At 38.8% G+C, this 27761-nt stretch overlaps 1 protein-coding gene across 1 annotated transcript in view; it reads right to left on the bottom strand.

Moving 5' to 3' along the window:
• Positions 1–27761, bottom strand: part of LOC149837432 (uncharacterized) — a 61251-nt gene that overhangs the window by 19601 nt on the left and 13889 nt on the right. The window contains exons 3-4 of the mRNA XM_090007372.1: positions 17874–17935; positions 17639–17788 (exon numbers count right to left, since the gene is read on the bottom strand). Of these exons, the coding sequence (XP_089863498.1) occupies positions 17639–17788; positions 17874–17935 (212 nt within the window). The remainder of the gene's footprint in view (positions 1–17638; positions 17789–17873; positions 17936–27761) is intronic.

Here is a 27761-nt window from a genome sequence, read left to right as displayed (position 1 = left end):
AAAATATAAAACATACATTTGATCTGATATCCTAAATACTTAATATTCTAGTTTCTCAAACCTAACCCTAACACTAAACGACTTCTTTAAACTTGGAATGTAAATCTCTAACAATTTCTTCAAGGAATCTGGATGTCCTCTTGTGCTAGGAGTCATGACGGGCTTTCATCATTCATTTCATCCTCGAAATCTGAGATGACCTCCGGTATTAGCTTACTCAAGCTGTGCCTTAAACAGTGGCAGTGCAGGCTACTCCTTTGGCACTAGAAGTGCAACTTGATCTCTTCTCCCATCTATGTCTAAGCCAACAATTATTTCAGCATGAATAATGTCTGCAAGATAAGGGGAGAAACATGGGCGTACAAACTCCTTATGTCCTGGAATATGGCATTTGAAATTCTTGTGCCACTAAGCACAGTGGGAATCTTTTGTAGACATAAATGACTCCAGAAACCTTCCACAGGCAATTAATTCACAATACTTTAAGGCAAGGTCATTTATATTCCCAAGGCTTATTCTTCTTTACTAATAACTCATGTCAAATCATTCGAGGTCATCTCACTTCAAAAACTGAAAAAATAAGAAAACAATGTTACCTCGAATGCTTCAAAGAAAAAAGTAAAAGTCAGGAAGATCACCTCCCTTCGCTTCAATGGTCGGAAATGAAGCGAATTTTTGCACAAAATAGCCCCCTTACATGAAAAACAACAAACACCCTTAAATCTTCCACCCTTAAACCCTCATTCAAAGCCTCTCAAATATACAAAGATGTGTAAAGAGGTAAAAAATGACCCAAGTATCTATAGGATCTGTCCAAAAATGACGGAACCTCTTAAAAATCCAAAAAAGCTGAATTGGTGAAACATTAAAAAAACACAGTATCAGTATTGTACGGTATGTATGATACAGGATCAATACACCCTTGAAACTACTTTCAAGAGTGTATCGTGTTGGTTCTAGGCTGTTAAAGACTCACATCATGTTGTATCATACGACATGGTATGCTAATAAAAAAAATACATATGCTTTTTATAGCATAGTTCAAGATTCCTAAGGCAGAGAAGAGAACAAATAGGCATCTGTGACACTTTATTTGGGATGATGGGGAAGCTTTAAAGGAGGCATTCCATTTCTTGGAGCCAGGTCTGTCTTCCAACTGTGAAGGGGGGAGTGGGTATTATTAACATCAGTCACTTCAATCAAGAACTTATGATGAAATGGCCATAGAGGATAGGCAACAAGAATTATTGGATGAGGGTATTTTGACTCAAGTATGACCTGGCAAATAGACTCTTAGATTTGGAAGAGCTGGAGTATCGTGTTTTAGTATTTCAGGAAGAGAATGTGTTAAGCTAGTGAGAGGCATGAACCTCTGCTTTTGCCATGATGGTTGGACTAAGAATCATTGTTGTGCAGTTTTCCATCTATTTACGTAGTTGTCAGGTCTTAATTGGTGTTGGTGGCTGATTGTTGGCCACAACACAGGGGCTGGTATATCGTGCTGAAGCGAGCTATGAAGGAAGAAGAATATGACCATTGGTTGCAGCTTATGAGGTCCTTGCAAAGGTGGTGACTGCTCCTCACCCTAGAGGTTTTCATCTCATAAACCGCCTCAAGTGCAGAAAAAAAAAGTTTCATGTAATAAATCTTATCCAGGAGAATCCTCTTATTTGAAGACATGTTCTTCAATGATGATACCAGAGACAAGGACAGATCTTCAGTGAGATAGCTACCAAGCATTGGTAGACAGCGCAGGTCCCTTGCTGACAACCAGGAAATATTTTGAGCTTACATAGTGGCTGATTTTTGTCATCTCCAGTCAAGTGAAAAGATTCTTTTGGTGCAGCTTTACATTAAGACAGCTGAAGACTCAATTTTTTTACTCTTGTAATTAGGATCTGTTTGGAAAGTGGTAATCGGAGAGAAATGGCTGATATGGACTGCCATCTAACCTCTTTGGGAAGGTGGAACTGGCAGATTCATGAATCTTGGGAGTCAGTCCACATCTGCCATTTCCTCTTCCCTTATTTTATTTCCTTTACAGAGAGGTATTTGCCAAATCCTTCTCTGTGAAGGATTCAGATTTGAATTGGGAAACTTCCAGCCGTAAATAACAATGGTAAATTTTTGTTATTTACCAACTCCCATCCTACCTTACTTGCTATGTATGTCTCTATTCTTCCTCTCACCCTATAAAGAGTTATCTCCAAACAGCATAAAGAATCAATGGTAGCCTGAATCGTGGAAAGAATTGAAAGTGCTGCCAAACAAGTGGATTTTTCTGATTCTTTCCAAATCCATTTCCCTCTAACTCATTTCCATCAAATCCACTCAATTACCACCTCCCAAACGGAGCCTTATTTCCACTTGTATTTAGATAACTCGGGATTAGACATTTGGGAACTTGATCTATATGTTTCCCTTTCACTGACTCGACCTTTACCCTAAATTTCTCATGTCCCTTTTCTCATTTTCTTATTCCTCTCCCTTCCTTTGACTATAACATTGACAATCTTGACCTATTACCCTATCTCTTCTTCACCTTTTGATATTTGTCCCATTACTCTTAACTTCCCCTACAATTGAAGGTCAAGATAGGAGAATAGGCACACTTCAGTGCTTGTTACAAAATTTTGTATAGGCTCACCAACATGCTCTCTGTAACGTTTTAGATTCTATTAATAACAGGAGAGACCAATTATACTGGAAGCACAAACCCCCATATTGGCTCCCACAGGAGGGAGATGGCATGTAGTTTAAATTCATGATATTAACGGATGGGAGGGGGCCTTAATCCCTCAGCATTTTTTCATAAAAAAAGAGGGTTAGGCAAATTATTATTTGGTCAGCTTCAGGCTAGGTTCCTTCTTCTACTTGCTTCATATCACCTTCTAAATCCTATCCATTGACGTAGACCAAAAAATGCAAGTAGAATAAAGGAAGAAAAGATAAATGAGCTTTGCAGTTGATCTTAATAATCACTTGTACATAATTTAAAAAAGCTTATAAAACCCAAAAGGTAATTCAACAACAATTTTTACCTAAACCTACACTTTTTGACCAGTCAATGCATACATAAAAGAATTAGAAAGCAAATGGCCACAACTGTTTTGTCATGAAAAGATGTCTGTCATTCCCAACAAATCTTGATCTCCCAACTGCCGTAGAGAAAATTTCAGCCAATTGGTCTTGATACTCCAAATGTGAAGCATGAAGCGACATTTTTCCTAAATAAAGTAGCAACCTCTACAAGCTTTGCTTTCTTATGATATGTGAGGATAAATGCAGTATGTAAAGCTTTGTTGTCATCTCCTTACAAATTTGTGGCAAGATTTGATTCACAACTGGTCAAGCATAATCAACTATAAGCCTTCACAAACACCAAATGACACTATACTTGGTCTTGGCATTAGCACCAGAACAAGTTCACAACAACAAGATTTCCAAGGTGCTAACCAGATCTTCCACACAAAAACCAAGTATATAAAAAATTGCAGCAGCTGAGATTATCATAGAAGCCAGTAAGCCTCCTTCAAACTTGCAAAATTGTATTATTAATGTTGAGAAGCAGTCACCGCTGCATATGGGTAGTTTAGTAACTACTCAAGAAGTCAGAACATTATTATAAATAAGGTGTTTTAGTCTAATCTCTCTATTTAAGTGAGATTAGACCTAATTAGCAAAAAACGATTCTCTCTCTCTCTCTCTCTCTCTCTCTCTCTCTCTCTCTCTCTCTCTCTCTCTCTCTCTCTCTCTCTCTTTTTCTTTTTCTTTTTTTTTCTATTTCTGTTTCTGTTTTCAGGCAGTCACCCTAGCCGACTTCAACATGGTATCAGAGCCACCCACCTTGGGTGACTAACATCGCCGCGAGACGTCGCTGCCTGAAGACGCCTCTGCAGCATCGCTGGGGTCGCCTCCGTGCGCAGGTGACGCGAACGACACTGCTCAACCGCCGCCGCAAGACGTCATTGCCTGAAGACGCCTCTGCAGTATCACTGGGGTCGCCTCCGTGCGCAGGTGACATGACTGCTGTGAAAGTCGTTGTCGCCGCTGCTATCACTGGGGCCGCCGCTGCTTCTGTCGTGACTGGACCGCTGTGTGGAAGACAGATCTGGGTTTCACAGTAGCCTCATGGCCACTGTCGAGGTCTGAACGGAAAAAAAAAAGGTTGATTGATGGTGATGAAGCCCGTACTCAATACGGCTGAAGTTGTAGTCGCTGGAGCAGGTATGTGCACGCAGTAGCAGAGAGACCCTGACCGTGTCAATGGTGCGTAGCAGCAGGTATGGTTGTTGATGGTTGCATGGATGTCGAAAATGCCTGAAGATGCAGTCGTGGTATACATGTTGTCGAATAATTTTTTTTTTTTGTGGTATGCATCTTGTCGCAGCTTTTTAAGGTGAATAGTTCAGATTTTATCAGGGTGATTAAAAACTGGTAGAATCGGTTTTTTCAGTTGGTAGTTGGTGTGCACGGTAGTTTTGGATCTGAACAGCGTATTACGGTTTTTTTTGTATATCAGATTTTATCAGTATGATTAAAATCTGGTAGAGTCGGCTTCCCAGACTGGTAGTTGGTGTGCACGTCAGACCCAAGTTTTCAGCAGTTGGTAGTTGTGTGTGGTTGTAATTCCATGGCTGAAATGCAGAGGTCTGACATGAAGACTGAAATTGTGTCTGATTATAAAGCCTTTGCAAATCCATTTTCATATGGATCATCTGTAAAGTTGGATGAGACTAACTAAGCTAGATGGTCGCGTACGTTCATGATGTTTGTTTCAGGGCATCATAGAAACATATTTTGTTGGAAAATGAGCCTACAGACAAAACTAGAAAGTATGCTACATGGGAAGAGGACAATGATATTGTTATGTCTTGGATGATGAATAGTGTACAACCTCACATAGCCGACGGGCTTATTTATTACACATCTGCAAAACAAATGTGGGATAATTTGCAAGATACTTATTCTCAAGAAACTAGCGTTAGTCGTATTCTTCAAGTAGAACAGGAGATCTATAAATTGCAGCAAGGAGTACAAACTCTAGCCCAGTATTATGCTTCCGTGAAAGCAGCTTTTGAGAGACTAAATGCCCATAGACCATTATGTTGTGACAAACAAAAACTACACCAGAAGCATACCATGGTCGCACGGTTCCTGACTGGCTTGTCAACTGAATTCTCAGTTGCCAAAGTTCAGATGTTGACAGGCTTAGATGTTCCCACTCTTGCTGAGGCATATAATCGACTGAGCAGGCTTGCCATGTCCCTTCCTTGTAAAACCCGAGATTTTTATTAGAAAATATTTCAAATTTTTCAATTTGGGCCTAGATCCACATTACGGATCCAGGACCCATAAAGGGGGTAATTAGGATTGATTTATTTGAAATCTTGATTTAAAGGGTAATAATAGATAAATGAAAATTTTTCTGATTTAAAATTTTAATTTAATTCGAGGATCCACAGTGGATCCATTTGGATCCACTTGTGGACCCATTTTGTTTTGGGGCCGGGTTGCGGGTCCCGGGTTCGGACCCGAGCCCCACCCCAACTAACAGCCCTTTTAAAACAGAAAGGGCAACCCGATAAGGGTTGCCCGATAAACCCTAACAGGAAAGGAAAGGGGGGAAGGGGGTGTTACGCAGGGCGTAACCGACCTCCCCCTCCCATCTCGGCGAGGAAGGAGGGGGCCTGGGGTCGATAAAAGGGGAGTGAAGAGAGGGTTATGCCCTCTTCACTCGGGCCCTCTCTTCCCCATCTTTCCCCATCTCTCTCGCTTGCTCGGTGCGCACACGCCGGAGGAAAGGAGGTCGCTGGAAAGCTGCGACAGCCATCAAAAGCCCTCCAACGAGCTCCCTGTCACGGCAGCAGCAAGGAGCAACCCCAGCCGACCGTGTCTTCGCGTCCCCAGCATCCGATCGCCGGAATACTCTTCAAAAGGTACGGTTCTTCTTCGAACCTGGGTGAGGAATCGGACAGGGGTTCGATTCCATACGTTGATTTGGGGGTTTTTCTTGATAAACCCTAAATACCCAAATCAAATTGATTTGGGGGTTTTCTTAATATGCCCTAAATATTGAAATCGGAAAACTGAAATCGTATATGCTTATGAAAACAATAATCGTATATGCTTGAAAAAAAAAATGTGTTGTTTCATGTTGCAGGCCAATAGTGCATTGGTAGGGGGCAACAGGCCCAGCCGACCCAGTCGGCTGGGTGCTGTGTTAGCAGGGTCCCAGCCGAACCAGTCGGTTGGGTGCTCTACTTCTTTTGGATCCGGGCCATAGCAGGCCCAGCCGACCCAGTCGGCTGGGTGCTGGCCTGTGACTCGTATGATTCAAAAAAAAAAAAAGTATGTATGCGGTGTACGTTCAATCCATAGGGGCTGAGTTTATTTTTAATTTAGGTTGAAGGCTTAGATTAAGTTGTTGCATAAAAATTTGGGCATCACGAGCTCTTATGCAAGAATTGTTAGGGGTGCATTGTGCATGTTGTTCTATGAACATGATGGAGTTTCAACAGTAGTACATGGTTTATGCATCCTATTGATTAGATCAAAGCGTGTTTTCTGTATTTCACAAGCTTATTATTTTCCTTATATTGCGTAGTTTAAGTAACTGTTCCCTAGTGGTGTCCTGGAACAATTGTTTTTTGGCTATTACATTCATTTTAAAGGCTGAATCTACTATGCAAATGAAGTTGCGTTTGACAGTATGAAGTCGATGTATTTTAAATAGTTCTCTGTGCTTTTTTTAAAACTTAGCAGGATTAACTTCATTGCAATAATTTACTTATTATGGTAGACTGTCCTGAAGAAGTCCAACTTAGGTTGCCTTCTTGGGTTTTGACACCAGTATATCCTGAACCAGATATCATTTAGTATAACTGGAATTCTGACCGAGAAAAATACCTGTTAGGTGCTCACCTTCCATGAGCTATTCTAGTGCTGAACAGAAAATAAAATCCCTGTTATAAAACTGTATGTGTGTGCGTGGGTTGTTTTGACGCAGAATTGGTGAGGATAAACAGCTTGAATATGTGTTGGTATACAAGCATTAAGCTAACTATGGTGGTTAAAGTTAGCGTTATCCATAATACTGATTTCATTCATGCATAATAGCTGAAAACATTGCTTATGCTTGAGACTGTTTATGTTCATGCAGCATATGTATATAGCTGGTTTGGTTAATCAGATTCATCATTTAAATTATGAGTGAGTCCCTATGAATGTACCTGTAATCATGGATTCTGAAAAATCAAATTTGCTCATGATAGTCGGTTCTTATGTGTTTCCCACATGCTTTCCTTTTGGTATAGATCCTCAGCGGTATGCGAACAAAAATTTGATGAAAGCTTATGTTGTGTCAACATAAACAGTGGATTTGGTTGGACGACCCACTCCAGCTGACCCAATCGGCTGGGATGGTTGACAGGCTCAGTCGATTGGACTGAATTGACTATTTAGTTAGGAGGATAGGGGTCCGGGATTAGTAAGCCCGACCACCTTCCCTAGCATGTGCAGAAATTTACATTTTGCCCGGTGAATATGTAAAATGTTATATTAGCATCTTATTGTACTGTTTGTGCAATCATGAATGTGATCATAGATCGGTTGTTGATATTTTTGTGAGCACGTATGCTTGATGAGAATGTGTAATGTATGTGCATACTGACACACTCAAAAGAGGTGTGCATTGGTGAACACCCATATGTGATGTATGTAACACACACATATTGAAATTTCATATGAATGAATTATGACATGCATATGTTTGAGTTTATTATTTCATATGTGCATATGCTTTTGGCACTTTGGCTTAGTGTTATAAATAAAACACTACTTTTGTTTTGTGATGTGATGCATTGATGGCCTGGTTGGACCATCATCGGCCTGGAGAGCCGTGGGTTTGGTGCTTTCACATAGGTTTTAAATACACCACTTGAACCACATAAGATGATTTGGTACATTACTACACTGTTCTAATGGTTTATACGGGCTGGAGTCCCGAATGGGTCCCTGCAAGGAAGGATGCGGGGTTTTCACTTTACTTTTGCATATGTGTGGCAAACTTAAAGAAATGGACTTAATTAAAAATATTATAAGAACAGTGAATATACATTCTGGGATATCTCATCTGGAGTATGAGAATCTTAGTTATCCGGTCTTGGGGAGACTGTGAGGATACAAAAACTCCGTGTGCGTTGTTGCCCCTGAACCCGATATTGAGGTTCTTCTCCTGGCCACAGTTTTAGGGAGAGCCCGCCACTTTACCCGGGAGTGGTGTGTTAGTCACAGTTGTGAGTTTATGGTACCAAGGAAGTGGCACTTGTGGGCGTGGGGTGTCCCTTGTGTCCCCGACATTAGATGTGGAGGTCTAATGTTCCGATGGATGGTGATGTTTCCTGATATCGGTCGAGGGCTAAGTTGAAAACCAGTAATAAAATATAAATTGTGTGTTAAGCTACCCTGGGAACCTACTTGACCTCGGGGTTTGTAACCGTTTGGTGTATCCGCGGGCCACGGTAATTAAAAAGATGAACTTAAAGATGTGTGCATTTAATAGGGCATGCATATGGAAAGATTAAACATAAATGAAAGATAACAGAAGAAATCATGCATTGCACATCATCATGCATTTTTCTGTTATGCATTAGATCATGCATGTTTGAATCATTCTTGATATCATGACATCATTTGGTGGTAGCATACGCTTTACTTTGTGAAATCATGCTGAAAGGTTGGTTATTTAGTTGTTGATATATCCATGTTCTTTCTCTCACCTGGTTTCTTTAGAAGTAGTTGTGCTCAGAATTTCGGTTCTGACACCCTACTTTGTTGGTTTTTCACAGGAAATGGTAAACAGGGAAGTTGGACATGCATCTGGGGATGGATGAGTTATACTTGGGCTTGTCGGCTTCAGTAGAGGACTTAGTGGCTCTATCTTTTGTCTTTTAGTTCTTTTAATTTCTGAAATTGTTACTTTACTTTCAGTTGAAGAAAACCTTGTCTTTGAAATTTGCTTACTCATTAATAAAAGAGTTTTAGTTGGTTGATATGGATGATAATTGCAACTTCGTTTGTGGTGGATGGGCTATCCAATGAAAAGTGGAACTGTGAGGACCCCAGATCTCTGGGAAGGTTTCCGCAACTCTTAGAAGAAAAAAAAAATTATTCCGCATTTTTAAAAGGGTCTGGATTGGGGTCGTTACATTCCTTCATCTCAATCGGAATCGCAAACCTCTGCTTTGTCTATTTCCTATAACCGAGGCCGAGGTTTTCTTCCTAATTCTTGAGGTCGAGGCCCGGGAGGACGAGACAAGCTCCAGTGTACCTACTGCGGAAGATTTGGGCATTTAGAAGATAGATGTTTTGACAAGAATGGACGACCTCCCCCATCTTCAGCTAAAGTTGTTCCTACAGCACAAGTTGCCAAACCCGAGTCCCCCACTTTTCCTCCTAGTGATTCGGTTACACTCACTCGTGTTGAGTATGATGATTTGTTGGCACATATTTTGTCTAGTTCCCCCGTGGCTGATATTGCATGCTCTGCAGGTGATGAATTATCTTGCCAAGGTAGTAGGTGGATTATTAATTCTGGGGCATCTAGCCATTTGTGTGGAAATGAATGTGATTTTTCAAAGTTGAATAGTGTTGCTAATCATAAAAAGGTTGTTCTTGTCGATGGGAGTTCCTCTCCTATTGTTGGCCAGGGAAATATCTCCATCTCCCCTACTCTTCAGTTATCAAATGTTCTCCATGCCCCTTCATTCCCTCAAAATATGTTATCTATTAGTCGTGTTGCAAAGGAATTGAATTGTTGAGTAATATTTGATCCTATCTATTGCACTTTTCAAGACTTGCTGACGGGGAAGACGATTGGTGGAGGCTATGAGGAAGGTGGAGTCTATTATCTACACCAACTAGTTGGCTCTGTTCATTCTGCAGTTGAGTCCTCTTCTAGTCCGCTGCTTTGGCATCATCATCTTGGTCATCTTCTGTTGCTTAAATTGCGTAGAGTTATTTCTCACATCTCGTCGTCCACTACTCTGTTGTGTGAAGCATGTCAGCTTGGGAAGCATCATAAGAGTTCATTTCCGTCCAGTTAGAGTCCTTCAAGTCAAAATTTGTTTGATCTTCTTTATGTTGATGTTTGGGGTCCAAGTAGAATTCCTAGTCGTTCATGCTTATATGCGTATTGTCTTTCCATAGACAATTTTACATGGTATCAGAGCTTGGTTGGTGATAGAGGATTGTGGGATTCTCTTCTTTTGTATCAGAGCTTGGTTGGTGATAGAGGATTGTGGGATTCTCTTCTTTTCAAGTGCCTTGAAAAGCGTGCCTTCAGATTTTTTGAGATTGAAGTGGTGGATCTTGCCTCTCAAATATTTTAGAAGGATCTTGCGCAAGCTAGCATTTGGGATATTGTGTTGGTACACCATTTCTCCCTTTCTCTCTACTTCATAATGGGCGAAAAAGAGTCTCACTTTACTCTTGGCTTCAAATTAAATGGGTCCAACTATCATATTTGGGCCGGAAACATGGAGGCTCACATAAAAGGGAAGGGGCTATGGGGTTATGTGCAAGGCACAATTCCAGAACCGAAACCCAAGATTACCGTGGTAAACGGAAGTGAGATCAAGATTCTTGAAGGAGAAGAAAGAGTTAAAGCTCTTGAAGAATATTCTAAGAAACACGATGAGTGGGAAATGAAGAATTTCAAAATTCTTTATTGGTTCTTCTCATCTGTTGAAACCAAGATTAATGCCAACATTATTAAATTCAAAAAGGCATCGGAAGCTTGGCATTATCTTGAAAAAATGTATACATCGAGGGACCTATCTCATAAGTATTATCTTCAAAAGAAGACTCTCTCTCTTACTCAAGGTGAAATGACTATTAGGGAATATTTTGCCGATCTTTCCTCCGTTTGGGATGAGCTTGCCATGCTTGAACCAAAATGGAGTGGAGAATCAATTGAACTTCGTCACAAGCAACTTGAAGAAGATCGGTTCTTCAATTTTTTGAATGGGCTAAGGCCCAAATTTGAGCAAATAAGGTCCTCTCTCCTATCATCTTTTTCTCCTCCCTCTCTTGAAGATGTACTCACCAAATTAAGTGGTGAGGAGACTCGTATGAGTTTATGTAAACAAGGATCAAGTGTTCTTATGGTTCCTTGTAATCAAGAAGAAAGTAATGAGGTCAATGTCGTATCAAAACCCGGGAACAATGTAAGAGCCTATCGTCCCCCTCATTTTAAACCACAAAATCAAGGTGAAAATGGTGGGCCAAGAGAAAAAAGGGACTATAGCAAAATTATTTGTCATTTTTGTAAAGAACCCGGACATATCAAAACCATATGTCCCAAATGGAAAAAGCTTCTCGCAATGGCTACCACCGGTGTTCCACAGAAGGAGGAGGCATCATCAAGTGAGTCACTTTCTTTAAATCAAATAGTAGAATCCCTTCAACCCCTACTCAAGGGAGCTACCTCCGGTGCCGCCGTGTCTACCTCATCGCTTCCAGGTAAAGTCTCTTGGCTTTTGGACTCTGGTGCATCTTTTCATATGTCCCCAAACATGTTTTCACTTTCCGATTTCTCAAAAAATGTTTCCCCCTCTTTTGTTTCCACTGCGGATGGAACATCTCTTGAAATTAAAGGTATAGGTAATTTCGAATCTCAAGATTTTTTTATTCCGAAAATTAGATTTATACCTAAACTAAATTTAAATCTTCTCTCTGTTTCTCAACTCTCGGACCATGGTTGCGATATTAAGTTCTCTTGTGATAAATGTTTAATACAGGATCGTCGGTCCGGGAAATTTATTGGGGAAGGCTTTAGAAAAGGAGACTTATACTATATGGAATCTCTTCGAGTTCCAAAATCTTTTTGTAATGTGGCCCAAAACAAAGATATAAATGTATGGCACAAAAGACTTGGTCATCCTAATATCACCAAGTTGTCTTATTTGCATTTTGCAAAAGACCTATGTAAAAGTTCATTTTCTTGTAATGATTGTATTCTCGGAAAAATGCAAAGTTTACCTTTTGAGCAAAGAACCATGTTCTCTTCTGAAAAATTCGAAATTGTTCATTCGGATGTTTGGGGACACGCACCTTTGACTTCAAAAGGAGGCTTTTCTTATTATGTCATTTTTGTGGATGATTATGTCATTTTTGTGGAGGATTGTGGATCATGTCATCTACTTCAAAAGTTTTTTCTTAAGTTCATTTTTGTGGATGATTTTTCTTAAGTTCATTTTTGTGGATCATGTCATCTATTTGGATGTCATCTAGATATTTATGGATCTATTTTCTTAAGTTCAAACATGAAGTTTTTTCGTGTTTTAAAACCTTTCATTCAATGATCAAGAATCAATTCAACAGTAATATAAAGATATTTAGGAGTGATTCTGGAGAAGAATATCTCTCTAATCAATTTAAAGTATATCTTGAGGATCATGGAATTATCCATCAAAGGTCTTGTCCTAAAACCCCTCAACAGAATGGGTTGGCCGAAAGAAAACATAGGCACATCATTGAGACCACTAGGACCCTTCTTATTTCCCAAAACATTCCTAAAAAATTTTGGGCAGAAGCAGCTCTTGCTTCTGTTTATCTGATAAATCGCCTGTCATCTAGGATATTAGGAAAAATATCCCCTTTTGAGATTTTATATAAACTTGAACCGGATTATAATAGGTTACGAGTCTTTGGGTGTAAGTGTTTTATACTTACGGATAAGAATGACAAACTATCTCCCAAGGCTATCCCTTGTGCCTTTCTTGGATATTCTGAAACTCAAAAAGGGTTTCGTTGTTATGATCTTCGAGATGATAAGTTATATGTCTCTAGAAATGTAACTTTTTTGGAAAATGAAAGTGGCTTTGAAAAAATTGTTTCTCAACAAGAAAATTTTGATTATTCTTTCTTATTTGATCTATTGTCTAGTAATGATGATATATCTAGTGATGATGATGTATCATCAAATCACGATGAGGAAAATGATGGTGACATTGGTGAACATAACTCATTCAATGAACAAGAAAGTAGACTTTCAAATGATCCAATAACCTACTCTCGTAGAAACCAAGACACCTTTAGAAGTGCTATTGACCAGTATAGTGAGCTTGTTCCTACTGTCGACCACCAGAGATCTGAGAGGAATAGAAGACCTCCAACTCGTTTTGTTTCTTTTGATTCTTTCTCACCCCGATATAGGGCTTGCCTTAGTGCCATTCACTCTTATTTTGAACCAAAGAATTTTGAAGAAGCCAAAAAATGTATAGAATGGCAAGAAGCTATGCAAAATGAACTTAATGCCCTTAAAAGGGCTGAAACTTGGGATTTCCAAACTCTACCCATAGGAAAGAAAACTATAGGTTGTCGATGGGTTTTTAAGGTTAAAACTAAAAGCGATGGATCCTTGGAAAGGTATAAAGCTCGTTTAGTTGCTAAAGAGTATGGGATTGATTATGAGGAAACTTTTGCCCCTGTATCCCGAATGGTTACAGTTAGATGTCTTATTACTATTGCATCTATTAAAAATTGGAACATTTTTCAAATGGATGTGAAAAATGTTTTTTTAAATGGTGATCTTAACGAAGAAGTATATATGGATGCTCCACCAGGCATGAAGATTCCTAAAGATAAAGTTCTTCATCTTCGTAAAGCCCTCTATGGTTTGAAACAGGCCCCCAAGGCCTGGTATGATAGATTTACCAGTGCAATGTTGGAAAATGGTTTTTCTTCATGTTATACTGACACTGCTCTATTTACTAGAAGATCTAATGCAGGAATTGTGATTCTATTACTCTATGTTGATGACATGTTAATTACAGGTGATGATGTTCAAGGAGTCAAGGGTATTAAGTCCGTCTTGACTTCAAAATTTGAGATGTCAGATTTGGGTTTTATGACATATTTTCTTGGTATTGAGGTTGCCCATTCGCAACGTGGTTATTTTTTATCTCAGTCTAAGCTTGCTTGTGAGATTATTGACAGATCAGGAATTTCTGATGACAAAGTATGCGAAACTCCTGAAGTCGTGGGATCAAAAATGAAGATTGACGATGGTGTTCCCCTAACCGATCCTACTCCTTACAGGCAGTTGGTAGGCTCTCTAATGTACCTTAGCATTACTCGACCCGACTTGTCGCATGCTATTCACATCGCCAGTCAGTTCCAGCACGCTCCTATAACCGTTCATATGAGTGATGTCCTTCGCATCATCAGATATTTGAAGGGAACCATGAACAAGGGAGTATTTCTATCTTCTTCCTCTGAATTAAAATTGCTTGCTTATACTGACTCAGATTGGGGAGGTGACCCTAGTAACCGTCACTCCACCACTGGTTTTTGTATTTTCTTAGGAGAATCTTTGATCTCATGGCGATGTAAAAAGCAACAGAAGGTCTCTTTGTCATCCACTGAAACCGAATATAGAGCCATGGCATCTACCACCATGGAAATTGTATGGATTCGACGTCTTTTGGAAGATATGAGAGTTGTTGTCGAAGAACCAACAAAGCTATGTTGTGACAATAAAAGTGCAATCTACATTGCCAAGAACCACACCTTTCACGAGCGAACAAAGCATATAGAGATGGACCGTCATTATGTCAGAGAAGAATACTTGAAGAAGGTCATTGATCTATCATATGTGACATCTGAGTATCAACTTGCCGACTTCTTCACAAAAGCTCTATGTTCGCCCAGATTTCATTTCCTTCTTGACAAACTTGCGGTTATCACACCGTAAGTTTGAGGGGAGGTGTTAAAATGTATCTCCTAAAATCATTATTGTAAATATAAATATACATATTTATATACATAGAGATACATTTACATATAATATATTATATGTACATATATCTCTATATATAAATATATATATTTACCTGAAAGGGTATTTTTGTAATTTTCTGTTTTGCACATATTCCTTTTGGAATATGTTGTAATTTTCTTAATTATTTTTTGTAATTCTTTTTTATCTTTTCTTTTTTATTTTTTGATATTATTTAAAGTGCATTGGGGGTCCCCCAATAGAGTCGTTGGGGGCTCCCAACGACTCCTTTGGGAGCCCCCCTTTTGCACCTTTTGGCACTTGTATAAATAGGGGTGTTCCCCCTTGTATTTCCTAAGCTTGAGAGTCTCAAGCAATTTTTCTTTTTATTCAATACATGCATTATTGCATGTTTACTACTTTTACGCTTTTTGCGTATTTTGTTCAAGTGTCGTGAGAGTGTTTGTGAACACTTCTTTTATAAAGTATTCATGTTTGTATGCGTATTGTCTTTCTATAGACAATTTTACAAAAGGCAATGTACACTTCATCCTATTTCTCAATTTGTTTTCGAGGCAAGACTTGGTGAAAATATGAAGAATTTTGTATTAGCATTATCTGCTACCTCAGTTCCTCTCAATCATCATCACGCTCTTCTGGACCCCAAATGGGCGAAGGCCGTGCAGGATGAAATGGTTGCATTGCTTTCTCGGAGAACATGGGACTTAGTTGATCCTCCACCTGAGGCTGATATTGTTGGTTGTAAATGGGTCTATATTATTAAGTATAACTCAGATGGATCGATTGAAAGGTTTAAAGCTCGCCTGGTTGCGAAAGGCTACACTCAAACTTATGGGGTTGACTTCTTTGAAACATTCTCCTGTTGCTCGTCTTGGGACTATTCGTCTTGTTTTGTCAGTCGCAGTGCACCATGGTTGGTCTCTATGTCAGCTTGATGCGAAAAATGCATTTCTGTATGCAGACTTGGAGGAAACAGTTTACATGCAGTAACCTCTGGGGTTTGAAGTTCCGGGGGAGTGTCAGAAGGTGTGCAAGTTGAACAAGGCAATCTATGGTCTCAAACAGAGTCCCCATGCGTGGTTCTCCAAGTTAGCTGAGGTCATGTCAGCATTTGGGTTTGTCCGCTCTGCCTCAGATCACTCTCTTTTTTTTTAAAGACCTGCACAGGGATTGTGGTCATAATAGTATATGTTGATGACATTATAGTCACAGGAAGCAGTGAAAAAGATATTTCTAACACAAAGTCCCATCTTCATAAACACTTTGTGACTAAGGATCTGGGACCACTCAGATATTTCTTAGGCATAGAGGTTGCAAGGAGTAAAGACGGACTGGTTCTGTCATAGCGAAAATATGTCTTGGACCTACTGAAGGAGACAAGGATGTTAGGTGTCAAACCTGCAAGGATTCCTATGGATCCCAAGTCTTATCTGTTTGATGAAAAATCCGAGTATATGGACTATAGTCGTTATCGCTCCTTGGTTGGCAAGCTATTATATGTGACTGTGACCAAACCTGACATATCTTTAGCCGTGAGCAAAATAAGTCAATTTATGGACAAACCTACAAAGACTCACTGCGATGCTGCAATGATGGTTCTCAAAACTATGGTTTAAACAAAACCCATCTTTAGATGTTACTGCCTATTCAGATGCAGATTATGCAGGGTCGGTTGTTGACAGAAACTCCACAACTGGATTCTGTGTGTTTGTTGGAGGGAATCTGGTTACTTGGAGAAGTAAGAAACAAACTGTTGTTGCCAGATCGAGCGTTGAGTCAGAATATCGGGCTATGGCTCAAACTGTTGCTGAGTTGATGTGGGTTAAATCTGTGTTGACTGATCTTCAAGTGAAAGTCTCATTACCTATGGAGATGATATGTGATAATAGAGTTGTTGCTTATATTGCTAATAACCCAATATTTCATGAACGGACAAAGCATATTGAGGTGGATTGTCACTATGTACATGACCTGGTCCAGACTGAGTACATTTGCACCAAGCACATATCTTCAGAGAACCAAATTGTTGATGTCTTCACAAAACCCTTAGCGAGTTCAAATTTTTCAAAATGTTGTGACAAGATGAGCATTATTGATATATATGCTCCAGCTTGAGGGGGAGTGTTGAGAAGTCGTCATTGTTGCATATGGGTAGTTTAGTAACTACTCAAGAGGTCAGGAGCATTATTGTAAATAAGGTGTTTTAGTCCAGTCTCTCTATTTAAGTGAGATTAGACCTAATTAGCAAAAAACGATTCTTCTCTTCCTCTCTCTCTTTCTCTCTCTTTTTCTTTTTCTTTTTCTTTTTCTGTTTTCAGGCAGTCACCCTAGCCGACTTCAACAATTAAGACAAGTTTTTTGTTATAAAATGTCATAGGATTTCAAAACTGCACCTGTATTGATTGCAAACCAAGCACCTTGAACAGAACACATTACATGAACCTACACCAAAGAGGATAAGTTTCCGATATGCACCAAATATGTTTGAGAGAGAAGCTGTCTTCATGTTAATCTTGTGCACAACCACATTCTATCATACATGCATGTTTGCACGCATATCTACATATCTCAAGGACATTCATTCCACTACAATTCAGGCATGTGTGCATTTAATAACCATACGGAAAAAGCCAGCATGGCAGCATGTTTGGAAATGAATGCGAACAAAACCATAGACCCAAACCCAAAATGAATGCAAAATTCTGAAAAAAGAAAAACTGATGTCACATTATGATCACCAAGGCATGTGAATATATCTAAAACATTTCCATATTATTTTAAAGCAGCTGAAAGTAGCATGATCGACAAGAAAAATCAGTATGAATCAATTAAAACCTGGGTTGCCTCAAAAGTTGTCGACAGAGACCCCATTGGATTATCAAGGGCATAAATTATTGCCTTCAGCAAAAGATGCAACTGCGCAACCACAAAAGAAGAGTGAAACTGATGCATTGAAATGCACCAGACTCCCAGGTTACAAATGGCCTGCAAGTATAAGCCTAAACCACATTAGAAGGCAACTTAAGTAGGAAAGCAAACACCTATAAACCAGAAAATAGTATACATCAACCTTTATTTTTGTGTTTGTTATCAGTTTCACCAAGGACTCAATAATATAATGAGCCTCACCATCTGCAATAACCAATAAGCATTCAGCTTCACCAATATCAAGATAAGCACTCAAACAAATTGACATTGCCAGGTATTCCTGAAAGTTATAAATTCACCGAATTATTAAAAAAAACTAATGATACGAATAGTATCCAGTCAACAGTTCCCTTCACTACTTTGTATTGTGTCATGCACAACTCACGATGATATACAGTTACATGCAGAACCACACACTAATAAGACGTGTGGGGCACACACACACAACATTTTGTTCGGTCTCAAATGACAGAGAACAGCCACCATTTGTATTCATAGATAACATCTGTAATGAAATATGCAGAAATACAAAACGAGGGCCTCAAGGGCTTACAAGATCATAAACACAAAGTCCACATGCACATACATAAGTCCAACTAAGGGACAATACAAGAGCCCAAAGGCACAACACAAATACTAAGTGCAATGAAGACATCAACGAACTAAAGAGAGGAACACAAGAATGTAAAAAATATTATCTTATTGAGCATGAATGCATAAGAGAAGCATTGGATACAAGAGGGGGAATTACCCCCCTTTATATAGACAAAAGGAGAGCACTTGGATACCTTGGGACCACCACCAAAAGCTATAAATATAGCCATTGGGGAGTTCCCAACAGCTCTAAGAGCTAAGGACAATAATGCCCTTAATTCAAAACAAAAAGACACAAAAAAGAACATAAATAAAGTCTAAAGTGCCCCTAATGGGAACTTCTTATTACAATACTATGAAATGATGAAAATACCCCTAGATGGTATTGCCTATAACATCATTATAAATAAAATATACATACAGATAAATGTATATATGAACAATATGAAACATATATATATACAACTTAACAATATACACTAGAATGTACATTCATGAGTAACTGGATACCCAAACTTGCAATCTTTTATGAAAATTTTGAAACTTTGCAATCAATCATTTTTTAAAGTTTAAAATGGCAGTTCAAGGGAAAACAATGTTTAAAAGAATAAGTCAACAGACCTTAGGCGCATTAAAGGCGAACTTTCCTTACATAGTGGATTTGTATCTCTAATACAATCATTAAAACCGCATAGGTTTTTTGATAATTAAAGTTTACACAAAAAGAGGAATTTCAAAAGAAACCCTTATACAAATTACAAAATGTGCTCGACAGAGAAATAAAAGAGAAAGTGTGAGATCTTGATATCATCACGCTATCGCGTCATCGCCTGCCGCATCAACCTAATCATCACTTATATCCCATAAAATGGTCAGACTTATGAAAGCCTGGTAGGTGCATAGATATCAAAAATCAGAACAAGACTAACATATGCGTTGTTCCTTTCGCGATGTGTAGTTTCAGAGGCCACTTATCACAGGGAGATGCATCTGAACTTTTGTAAAAGTCATTGGGATCTACCACGTAGGATAATATTTGGTAGCCCAGTCCCCTAACTCCGATGACCGGGAACACCGAGTCATTGTTACTCGAGGAGCGTAGTTATTAACAACTTGTCCATCGGAGTTTTTGTACCATCCCATCATCTCTTTTGACGGAACCAAAGAAACGAATGAGTATATCAAGTTTCATTTTAACTGATGAACCAATCTACATGCTCTGGTCTTTTAAACCAATTTCATTTATGTGATTTTCTTTTAATCATGGTGTATTATCACACTACAAGGTTAGTCCAATCATCGTAGTACTAACATGTCGTGCATGTCTTATAGTACCACTACGAAGAGAATGATATTTGTTTATGAGAAAGAAACCTAAACATTATTTAGAAATTTCAATGTCCTGTGCTTTAGGCCGGAGAATATCCGAGTCATTTCGGACACCGAAAATAAGGACCGAATGTACGTACCACCTAGGGCTACGTAGTCGAATCCTTTTTATTATGTTGGTTCGAGAAAAAAACTCAATTGCGAATATGCAAACGCAAAATACTTGTTTTGCTTATCGAGACAGCGGACAATGCGAGCTTGAAATCTTGCATGTGAAATCTTTTAAAAAATCGAGATTCAGCAAGGATGCGCAAATTTGCATCCTTAAATACATACAAATGTAATCTAAAGCAGGCAGGAGTACGCAAAACTACATACTTTATAAAATTGTATATGTATATAGAATAAATATATAGTAAAGCATATGCCTATGCATATTGCAGCGCAGCTGCAAAGTAAATAACATAAAGCAAGACCCGATGTATGAAACCACACAACGAGCTAAATAAATTACTTAAGTGATGCCCGGTGTACGAAACCGTACTTCGGGCTAAACAAATTGCGTAAGCAAAAGCCTGTGCACTGCCGGCAAAGTAAATGACATAAAGTAGGGCTTAATGTATGAAACTAGAGTTATCGGAAATGCCTATGGACTAGGGGAAGCGTGCTTCCCAGAGACGCGCTTCAGAAGTGCGAAATGTGGCGCTTTCGAAATGCGTGGGGAAGCGCATGTTCAATTTAGGAAGTGTATCCCCCTTTAAATGGGGTGCGCACTTCCCTTTAAATGGGGTGCGCACTTCCCTTTAAAGGGGGACACAAAACATAACGAGTTTTCCCTTTTTAAAAAAAAATAACACATGAAAAACAAAAAAAATAAAGGAAACATTTTCTTAATAAGGGGGCAAAATGGATATTGTATAAAACCCGTGAAAAACACAAAACCAAAAGAGGCTTAGGGTTTTGTTTTTTTCACCTCTCTCTCTCTCTCTCTCTCTCTCTCTCTCTCTCTCTCTCTCTCTCTCTCTCTCTCTCTCTTTTTTGGCCACCGACTTCCAGCGACCTCCTCCACCGACGTCCAACGATGAATTTGTTCAAGTACGCTCTCCTCTCACTCACTCTATCTCGATTCTCTCCATCTCTTCTCTTACGCTCTCTCGCACAACTACAACCCCTTTAGTTGAGTGCATACTCAACCAGTGTGTTGGGTGGCTGGCCAAAGTCTTGGCAAGCCAACAGTCCACCACAGTCTCTTGTTTGGCAGCTGCCCCGGCCGCTTTTGTCGAAGTTGTAACCAGTGTGGCCCCATATGTGTGCCATAGTAGTGCCAGGGCTGACGCCAATGGTCCAAGACTCGTCGGGGTTGAGCTGGCGGCTGCCGTTGGGAACGGCAGCAACCCAAAGGGTGTAGGGGCATTGGTTCCTTATCTCAAAGTTGGCTCCATGGGTGAGAGGGGAGAGTGAGATGAGGGTGATAAAGAGGGGGAGAAGGCTCAACATGGCTTTGTGTTTCTCTTTTTTTTTTGCTGGAATGGATGAAATGGGTAGAAGCTTAAGGGGGTTATTTATGGTGTTGGGTTGGTTGCTTGTGTATGGTAATTGAAGTCTTTAAGGGAAGAGTGTAATAGAAACAAGAGCACGTATTGGAATCATGTGGTTGTTTCACATAGTGACAACCAAAAATCATATTTCGAGGTGTCTGAAGTCTCTAATCATCGAAAAAAACCAAATCCTACGTCACACAAACACTTCAATTTGCAAGTGAATCTCATAACATGGACAGCAAACATGCCATATCACTTCATGGACATAGTCAAACCTATGGCAGATATGATCAACACGAATTCCCTAACTTCATGTGTTTTTATGGACAGGAATTACATGTATAGTCATTTTTACCTTTTAAAAGTTTTCATTGATAATGCATTCAACTTGGATTTGGTGTTTACTGGTTTCTATCATAATGGTTTAGCATCACTGTTCAAGAAGTTGTAATTTTAAGAGTTTTTTTTTTCTTTTGTTTTTATGTGAATTCTAAACTTACATGTTGATCAAGTGCATACCGAGCATGATAAAAGAAACAAAAGAGATACTTATAAGTTATAATATATAAAATATATATTATAGGAAAATTCTTGAAATCATATTATAAAAATATATAAGTTATAATATAAAAACATATTATACAAAATGTATTGTATACCGAGCATGATTGAGCTTATCATCCCTATTAAGCATGAATTCTTTGATATACCGAGCCTTGTTTACTCTATCAGAAGAGTGGGGCAACTAGTATGCTGCAGCTAGTTGTTTAAAATTTTAAATAAATATTATTATTGATAGAAACTGTCGGCCAATATGAATTTTGTCTTTCTTCGTTGTTATGTTGTCTTTCTTTAACATTTTTTCATAAATGCAAACTTTTGAAAGAACTTTCTTTCTTTTTTTCTTTCTTTTTTTTTATTTTGTTTGCTTCATCATAGTATATTATAGAATCATAGATCTTTCACCTCATTGAATGATGTTTAGTTTTTTGTTTTAGTAATTGGTAAATTATGAGAGTAGTGATTTGTGTTCTTCACTCTCCATCCTTTGTTGTTAATAATAGTTTTTTTAAAGTGTTCTAAAATGATTCCTATACTTTTATGATGCAAGTATATTTGCATGTTTTTTGCTTCACTAATGACCATCACAAACTACGATCACGACAATTATAATAACGATGATGATTCTTTTTGCAATTTGGAGCATGAATCATCTAGTGGTCTTGGGAATGACAATGCAAAAAAGGGCAAGGGGTCTTCTGATTGTCCATATCAATTTGAGGACAGAAAAGAAAATTGTTTTGATGAGGAAGATGAAAAAGAATATGACTTGAATGACTACTATGATGAAGATGACCTAGATGACGAAAACGAACCACCTACCATGCATAAAACAAGAGTGTTATGGCGCCATGTATTGAAACAAAAGAAGAGTGGGCAAGGAAAGCAAGGTGGAACTCAGGTTTTTATGTGCAGGCACTGCAAAAATATTTATCATGGGTCATATACTCGAGTTTTTGCACATCTCATGGGATCTTCAAAGGGACAAAGTGTTGAGATTGTTATAGTATGCATATATATATATATATATGTGTGTTTAAAGGTTGTAAACCGAAATACCCTTGGTACTTTCACTGTAATAGGCGTCATCCCAATAGGGGCTGACAATTCTTTTTATTTTTTCTTTTATTTCTATTTCTATTTCTATTTCTTTTTTGTTTTTTTGTCTTTTTCATTTTATTGTTTTGTGGGTCATTGGGAGCAGCTCCAATATGACTATTGGATCTGCTCCCAACGGTTAGAATTCTAACCGTTGGGAGCAGCCCAACAGTCACATCGGGCTGCCCCAACAACCCTCTCTTGCTCTATAAATTGGCCTTGAAGGCCTTGTATTTTCAAGACACTCTCTTAAGTGAATATATGCAATATTAATTTGTTAGACCCTTGTGTGGGTGGTTTGGTGATTCAATCAAGTATTCCACTTGATTGAAAGAGTGCTCTCGCATGTTCTTGCATGTGTATCGGATTCAATTCACTTCATTACATGGTATCAAAGCTTTGGTGTTCGAAAGGACGTTTGTTAGAAAGAAGGTCGTGATCAAAAGGAGGATCTTGAACTTGGGAAAATTCTGATTGTTGCATCGAGAAGCGGACCATCTCCAAAAAAGGCCTTGTATCACTTTCTTCTTCTTTCTTCCACTCTTTCTCATCTTCCCTTGTGTTCTATTTTCGCTTGTTGTAAATGGAGAATGAAAGGAAAATAATTGTCTCCATTCTCATACGCCTAAATGACACCAACTATGTGATGTGGGCATCCATAGTAAAACATAAGATGCGGGAAAAAAGGCTTTGACGGTTGGTTGACGGCACCGACAAGGAGCTTAAGTTCATCCTTACAAAGTTGAAAAATGGAAAGAAATTGCGCTTCAAGGAGAGGAAATGGCTAGAGCCGTTTCTAAATATGAGAAAAGATAGAAAGAATGGAGGATGGGTCATTCCAAAATCATTTGATGGCTCATCAATAGTGTGGACATTCACAAATGTTCTAGTTTGACTTCGCTAGTGATGCTTGAAAATATCTTAAAGACATGTATAGTCTTAAGGATATTGCACATATATATAATGTTCAAAATAAATTGAGGACTATGACTCAAGGGAAGATGAGCATAAGAGAATACTATAATGCCCTCTCTCTCCTTTGGGATGAATTGACTCTTCTTGAGCCAAAGTGGCATTGCCCACAAGATGTTGAGCTCCGCGAAAATCAAATCAAAGTGGAGCATTTTTATCAATTCATAAATGGGCTTAGGCCCGAATTCGAAGGAACTAAGTTCGCTTTACTTCATAGAGGAGGTGTTCCTTTCATAGTTGAGACTCTTGAAGAATTAATATGGAAGAGAATAGGTTGAAAAGGCCATCCACTTCTAAGGATGAAGAATCCGTGCTTGCTATGTCAAAGCCCAGAAACCATACAAAGAGTTATAAACCACCTCATTTTGTAAGAAATGAGAATGGAAGAAACCCCAACAACTATGAGAAAAGGGGTGAGCATGAGTCAAAGAATGGTGGAAAAATTATTTGCTACCATTGCTATGAACGGGGACACATCAAACCTTTTTGTCCCAAAAGAAAGAAGGAGGATTATAAAGAAGATAAAAAGTGGCTTCGGTGGAAAGGAGTGAAGTAGATGACTCAAAATGCATCGGTTCGCTCTCCTTAGCTCAATTGATGGAGGCTTTGCAACCTATGTGAAAAGAAGACGTTATTGGATCTTGGATCCAAGTCGGGTTTGGGCAGTACCAGACCCGGCTTGTATACTGGACCTTTTCACTAATGTTGTATTTTTCCTATTTATTAGAGAGTATTTTTGTACCCTAAAATTGTATTGGTAATGTTGTTCAGGCGTGAAACTGCAGTCCCTTCTCTCCGATATTACTTTTCTTTCTTCTTGTGCAGTTAAGTGTGGAGGCTAGCATGTTTTAACATGGTATCAGAGCAGAGTTAAAACTAGGCCTGAGATCGTTTTTCAGAAAGAATGACCAAGGAGATGATCTGAATCTTCAAATCTCAAGAAGACCCATCCCTCTTCAAATCCTCTTCTTTGCATCCTCTCCCTCTCTTTAGTTTTTCGATCTGGTAAGGACTATCCCCCCTGTCTCCTTCTCAAATATGATCCTTCCTTTAGGATCGGATTTCTGCACCTTCCTTCTTTCTTTCTGTTTTACTGATTAGTAAGGCCATCATCGCTTTTCTGCTTTACCGACTGGCAAGGGCGTCAACACCCATTTGAGAAAACTCGTTCGTTCCTCTTCAAATCTGGTAAGGACATCAAACCCCATCTGTTTCTTCTTTCTCAAATCTGATTTTTGCTTCCTTCTAAAGTTTAGAATCGGTTGACGTTAATCCAAAGCTCTTTTTGCTAACCGAAAGGTATTCTCATTTTTTTTTATTTTCTCGACGTGAACAAACATCGATTTCCTCTTTACTGTTACCTGAATGGTCGGTTCTCCAAACTCAATTCATGTGTTGTGATCATTTACAAAATCGTTCGTCTCAAAAATATTTACATCTTTGTTTCACGGTTTGCCTAATCTAGAACGATCTGGAATTAATTTTATGTCGAATTAGTTTTGATCAGATTCTCTCTTAATACTTTCTGGTCATACTCGAATATAATTTTTCTGTCACAATCTTTCAAAAAAAAAACAGAATATTCGAGTGGTTGATTTCTTCATTTGGTCCAAAAAATTTCTTCTTTCATTCGAATGGATTCATCTTCTTCCCATTCAGGCCTTCAAATTTTGTTAGTCAACTAGTCTCCGAAAAGCTGAATAATTCTAACTTCTTGACCTGGAAAAGGCATATTGTTCCTTTTATAAAGAGCCAAGATCTCTCTGGTCATCTGGATCGATCGATCTCAACCCCTCCAGAGTTCATTTCGCAAGAAAATGAGGATGATAAAAGGGTGTTATCTACTGTTCTTGTCAGAAATCCAGATTATGTTGTTTGGGTGAAAAGAGATCAAGCATTAGTGGCATACATCACTTCTACACTCTCACAAGAAGTTCTTGTGGCTATTCCCGATGATTTTCCAGCCAAAGAGTTGTGGGACAAGCTAGTTCAAACATATTCACAGATCTCTGAGGCGAGGATTGTGTTTCTCAAGCGAGAATTTCAAATGTTAAAGAAAGATTTGATGTCCATTATGGAATACTTGAATAAGATAAAAGGCATAACAGATCAACTGGCTATTGTGGGATGCCTTGTCAGTGATAAAGACAAAGTACAGCAGACCTTAAGTGGATTGGGGCCCGATTATCATGTTCTGGTAACCTCTTTATTGTGTCTCTCGAAACTTCCAACATTCGAAGATCTTTGTGCAAAGCTACTACAGTATGAGATGACCCTGAAGGGTTTTACTGAGGACACCTATGTGCAGTCAGGAACTCAAGATGTGCTGAGTACGGGACCAAATTATGGTAGAGGAAGAGGAGAAAATTCTTTTCGAGGAAGAGGAGGACAAGGGAGAAATATTTCTGGGGGTCGCGGGCTCCTTCCAACGCCTAATATACAGGTCCAAAAGCCCATTCCTACTTGTTTTCTATATAATAAGAGAGGGCATATTAAAGCGAATTGTTGGTATAATCCTCAAAATAATAAGGGAAAACCCTCACAAACAGATGCCAAAAGGGATGGAGGAGAAGTAAAAGAGTGGTTATTAGCGGCCTTAGCAAGGTTGAATATGAAGCAAAATGATAAGGGTGTTTGGTATGTCGACTCTGGTGCAACGACCCACGTCACGGGTGATGCAGGTAAGCTCTTGAATCTTACTCCTTATGTTGGTAAAAATAACAGTCACAGGAGATGGTTCTCACCACTCCATCTCACACATTGGAAATGTCATTATACCCATGTCTAAGTCTCCTCTTAATCTTTCAAATGTTCTTCATGCTCCTAATATTCAGAAGAACATCGTATATGTCTCAAAACTTATTGATAATGTTAATGTCTCAGTTGAATTTACTCCCTCTTCTATTTATGTCAAGGATCCTCGCACGAGGGAGATATTCACTGAGGGGAAGAGAAGAGGCAATATGTACATCTTCCAAGAAGATCCATCTTCCTCTGCCTACTTTGCATGCTCGTCCTTGAAGCCTCATCAGTGTCCATCATTGGTTTCTTTTGAATGTGTGTTTGTTGTCTAATAAACCAACTCTTTGGCACAGTCATTTGGGTCATTGTGGCCATCATTTTATTGAAAAACTTGTCTTGAATAAATTTATTCCTAAGTCCAGCTTGAGTTCAGAGTCAAGTGATATAAAGTGTTCTAGTTGTCATTTATGTAAGAGTCGTGTTTTGCCTTTTAATTATATTAATAAGAGAGCTTCAAGGCCATTTGAGGTCATATGTTCTGATGTTTAGGGCCCTGCCCCAATTGCTTTTGTTTCTAGTAGTAGATATTATCTTATTCTCATTGATAGCTATTCACGCTATACTTGGATATTTTTCATAAAACATAAATCAGAGGTTTTTGGGTTGTTTCAAAAATTTCATGCTTTTGTCAAAAATCATTTCTCCACCAACATTCTCAATTTCCAATATGATGGAGGAGGAGAATTCTCTTCTAGTGACTTTGTTAGTTTCCTTCAACTTAATGGAATAAAGAGAAGAGTGTCTTGCCCACGTACGCCTCAATAAAACAGGATTGCTAAGAGGAAGCATCGACATATTGTTGAGAGTGCAATGAGCATGATGTATGGTAGTAATCTCTCTATCACCCTATGGACGAAAGCTTTTCATTACACCGTTCATGTGATAAATCGACTGCCCATGACCATTTTAGAAAACAGGTCTTCATATTTTTCTCTGTTAGGTATACATCACAATTATCATGAATTGCGGGTTTTTGGATCTGTTTGTTATGTTCATATTGACAGCTCATTAAGAGATAAGTTTTAGGACAAAGCCTTGAAGTGTAGGTTTGTGTGATATGCTGAAGACTACAAGGGTTACAGGTGCTATGATGTACTGAACAAACGAGTCAAAATATCGAGGAATGTTGTTTT

This window comes from Nuphar pumila, chromosome 5, assembly GCF_984573655.1.
Source record: "Nuphar pumila chromosome 5, dmNupPumi1.hap1.1, whole genome shotgun sequence".
NCBI classification, from domain to species: Eukaryota; Viridiplantae; Streptophyta; class Magnoliopsida; order Nymphaeales; family Nymphaeaceae; genus Nuphar; species Nuphar pumila.
Note: the sequence above shows the minus strand (reverse complement) of the source record. Positions and strands in the feature narration are given on the sequence as shown.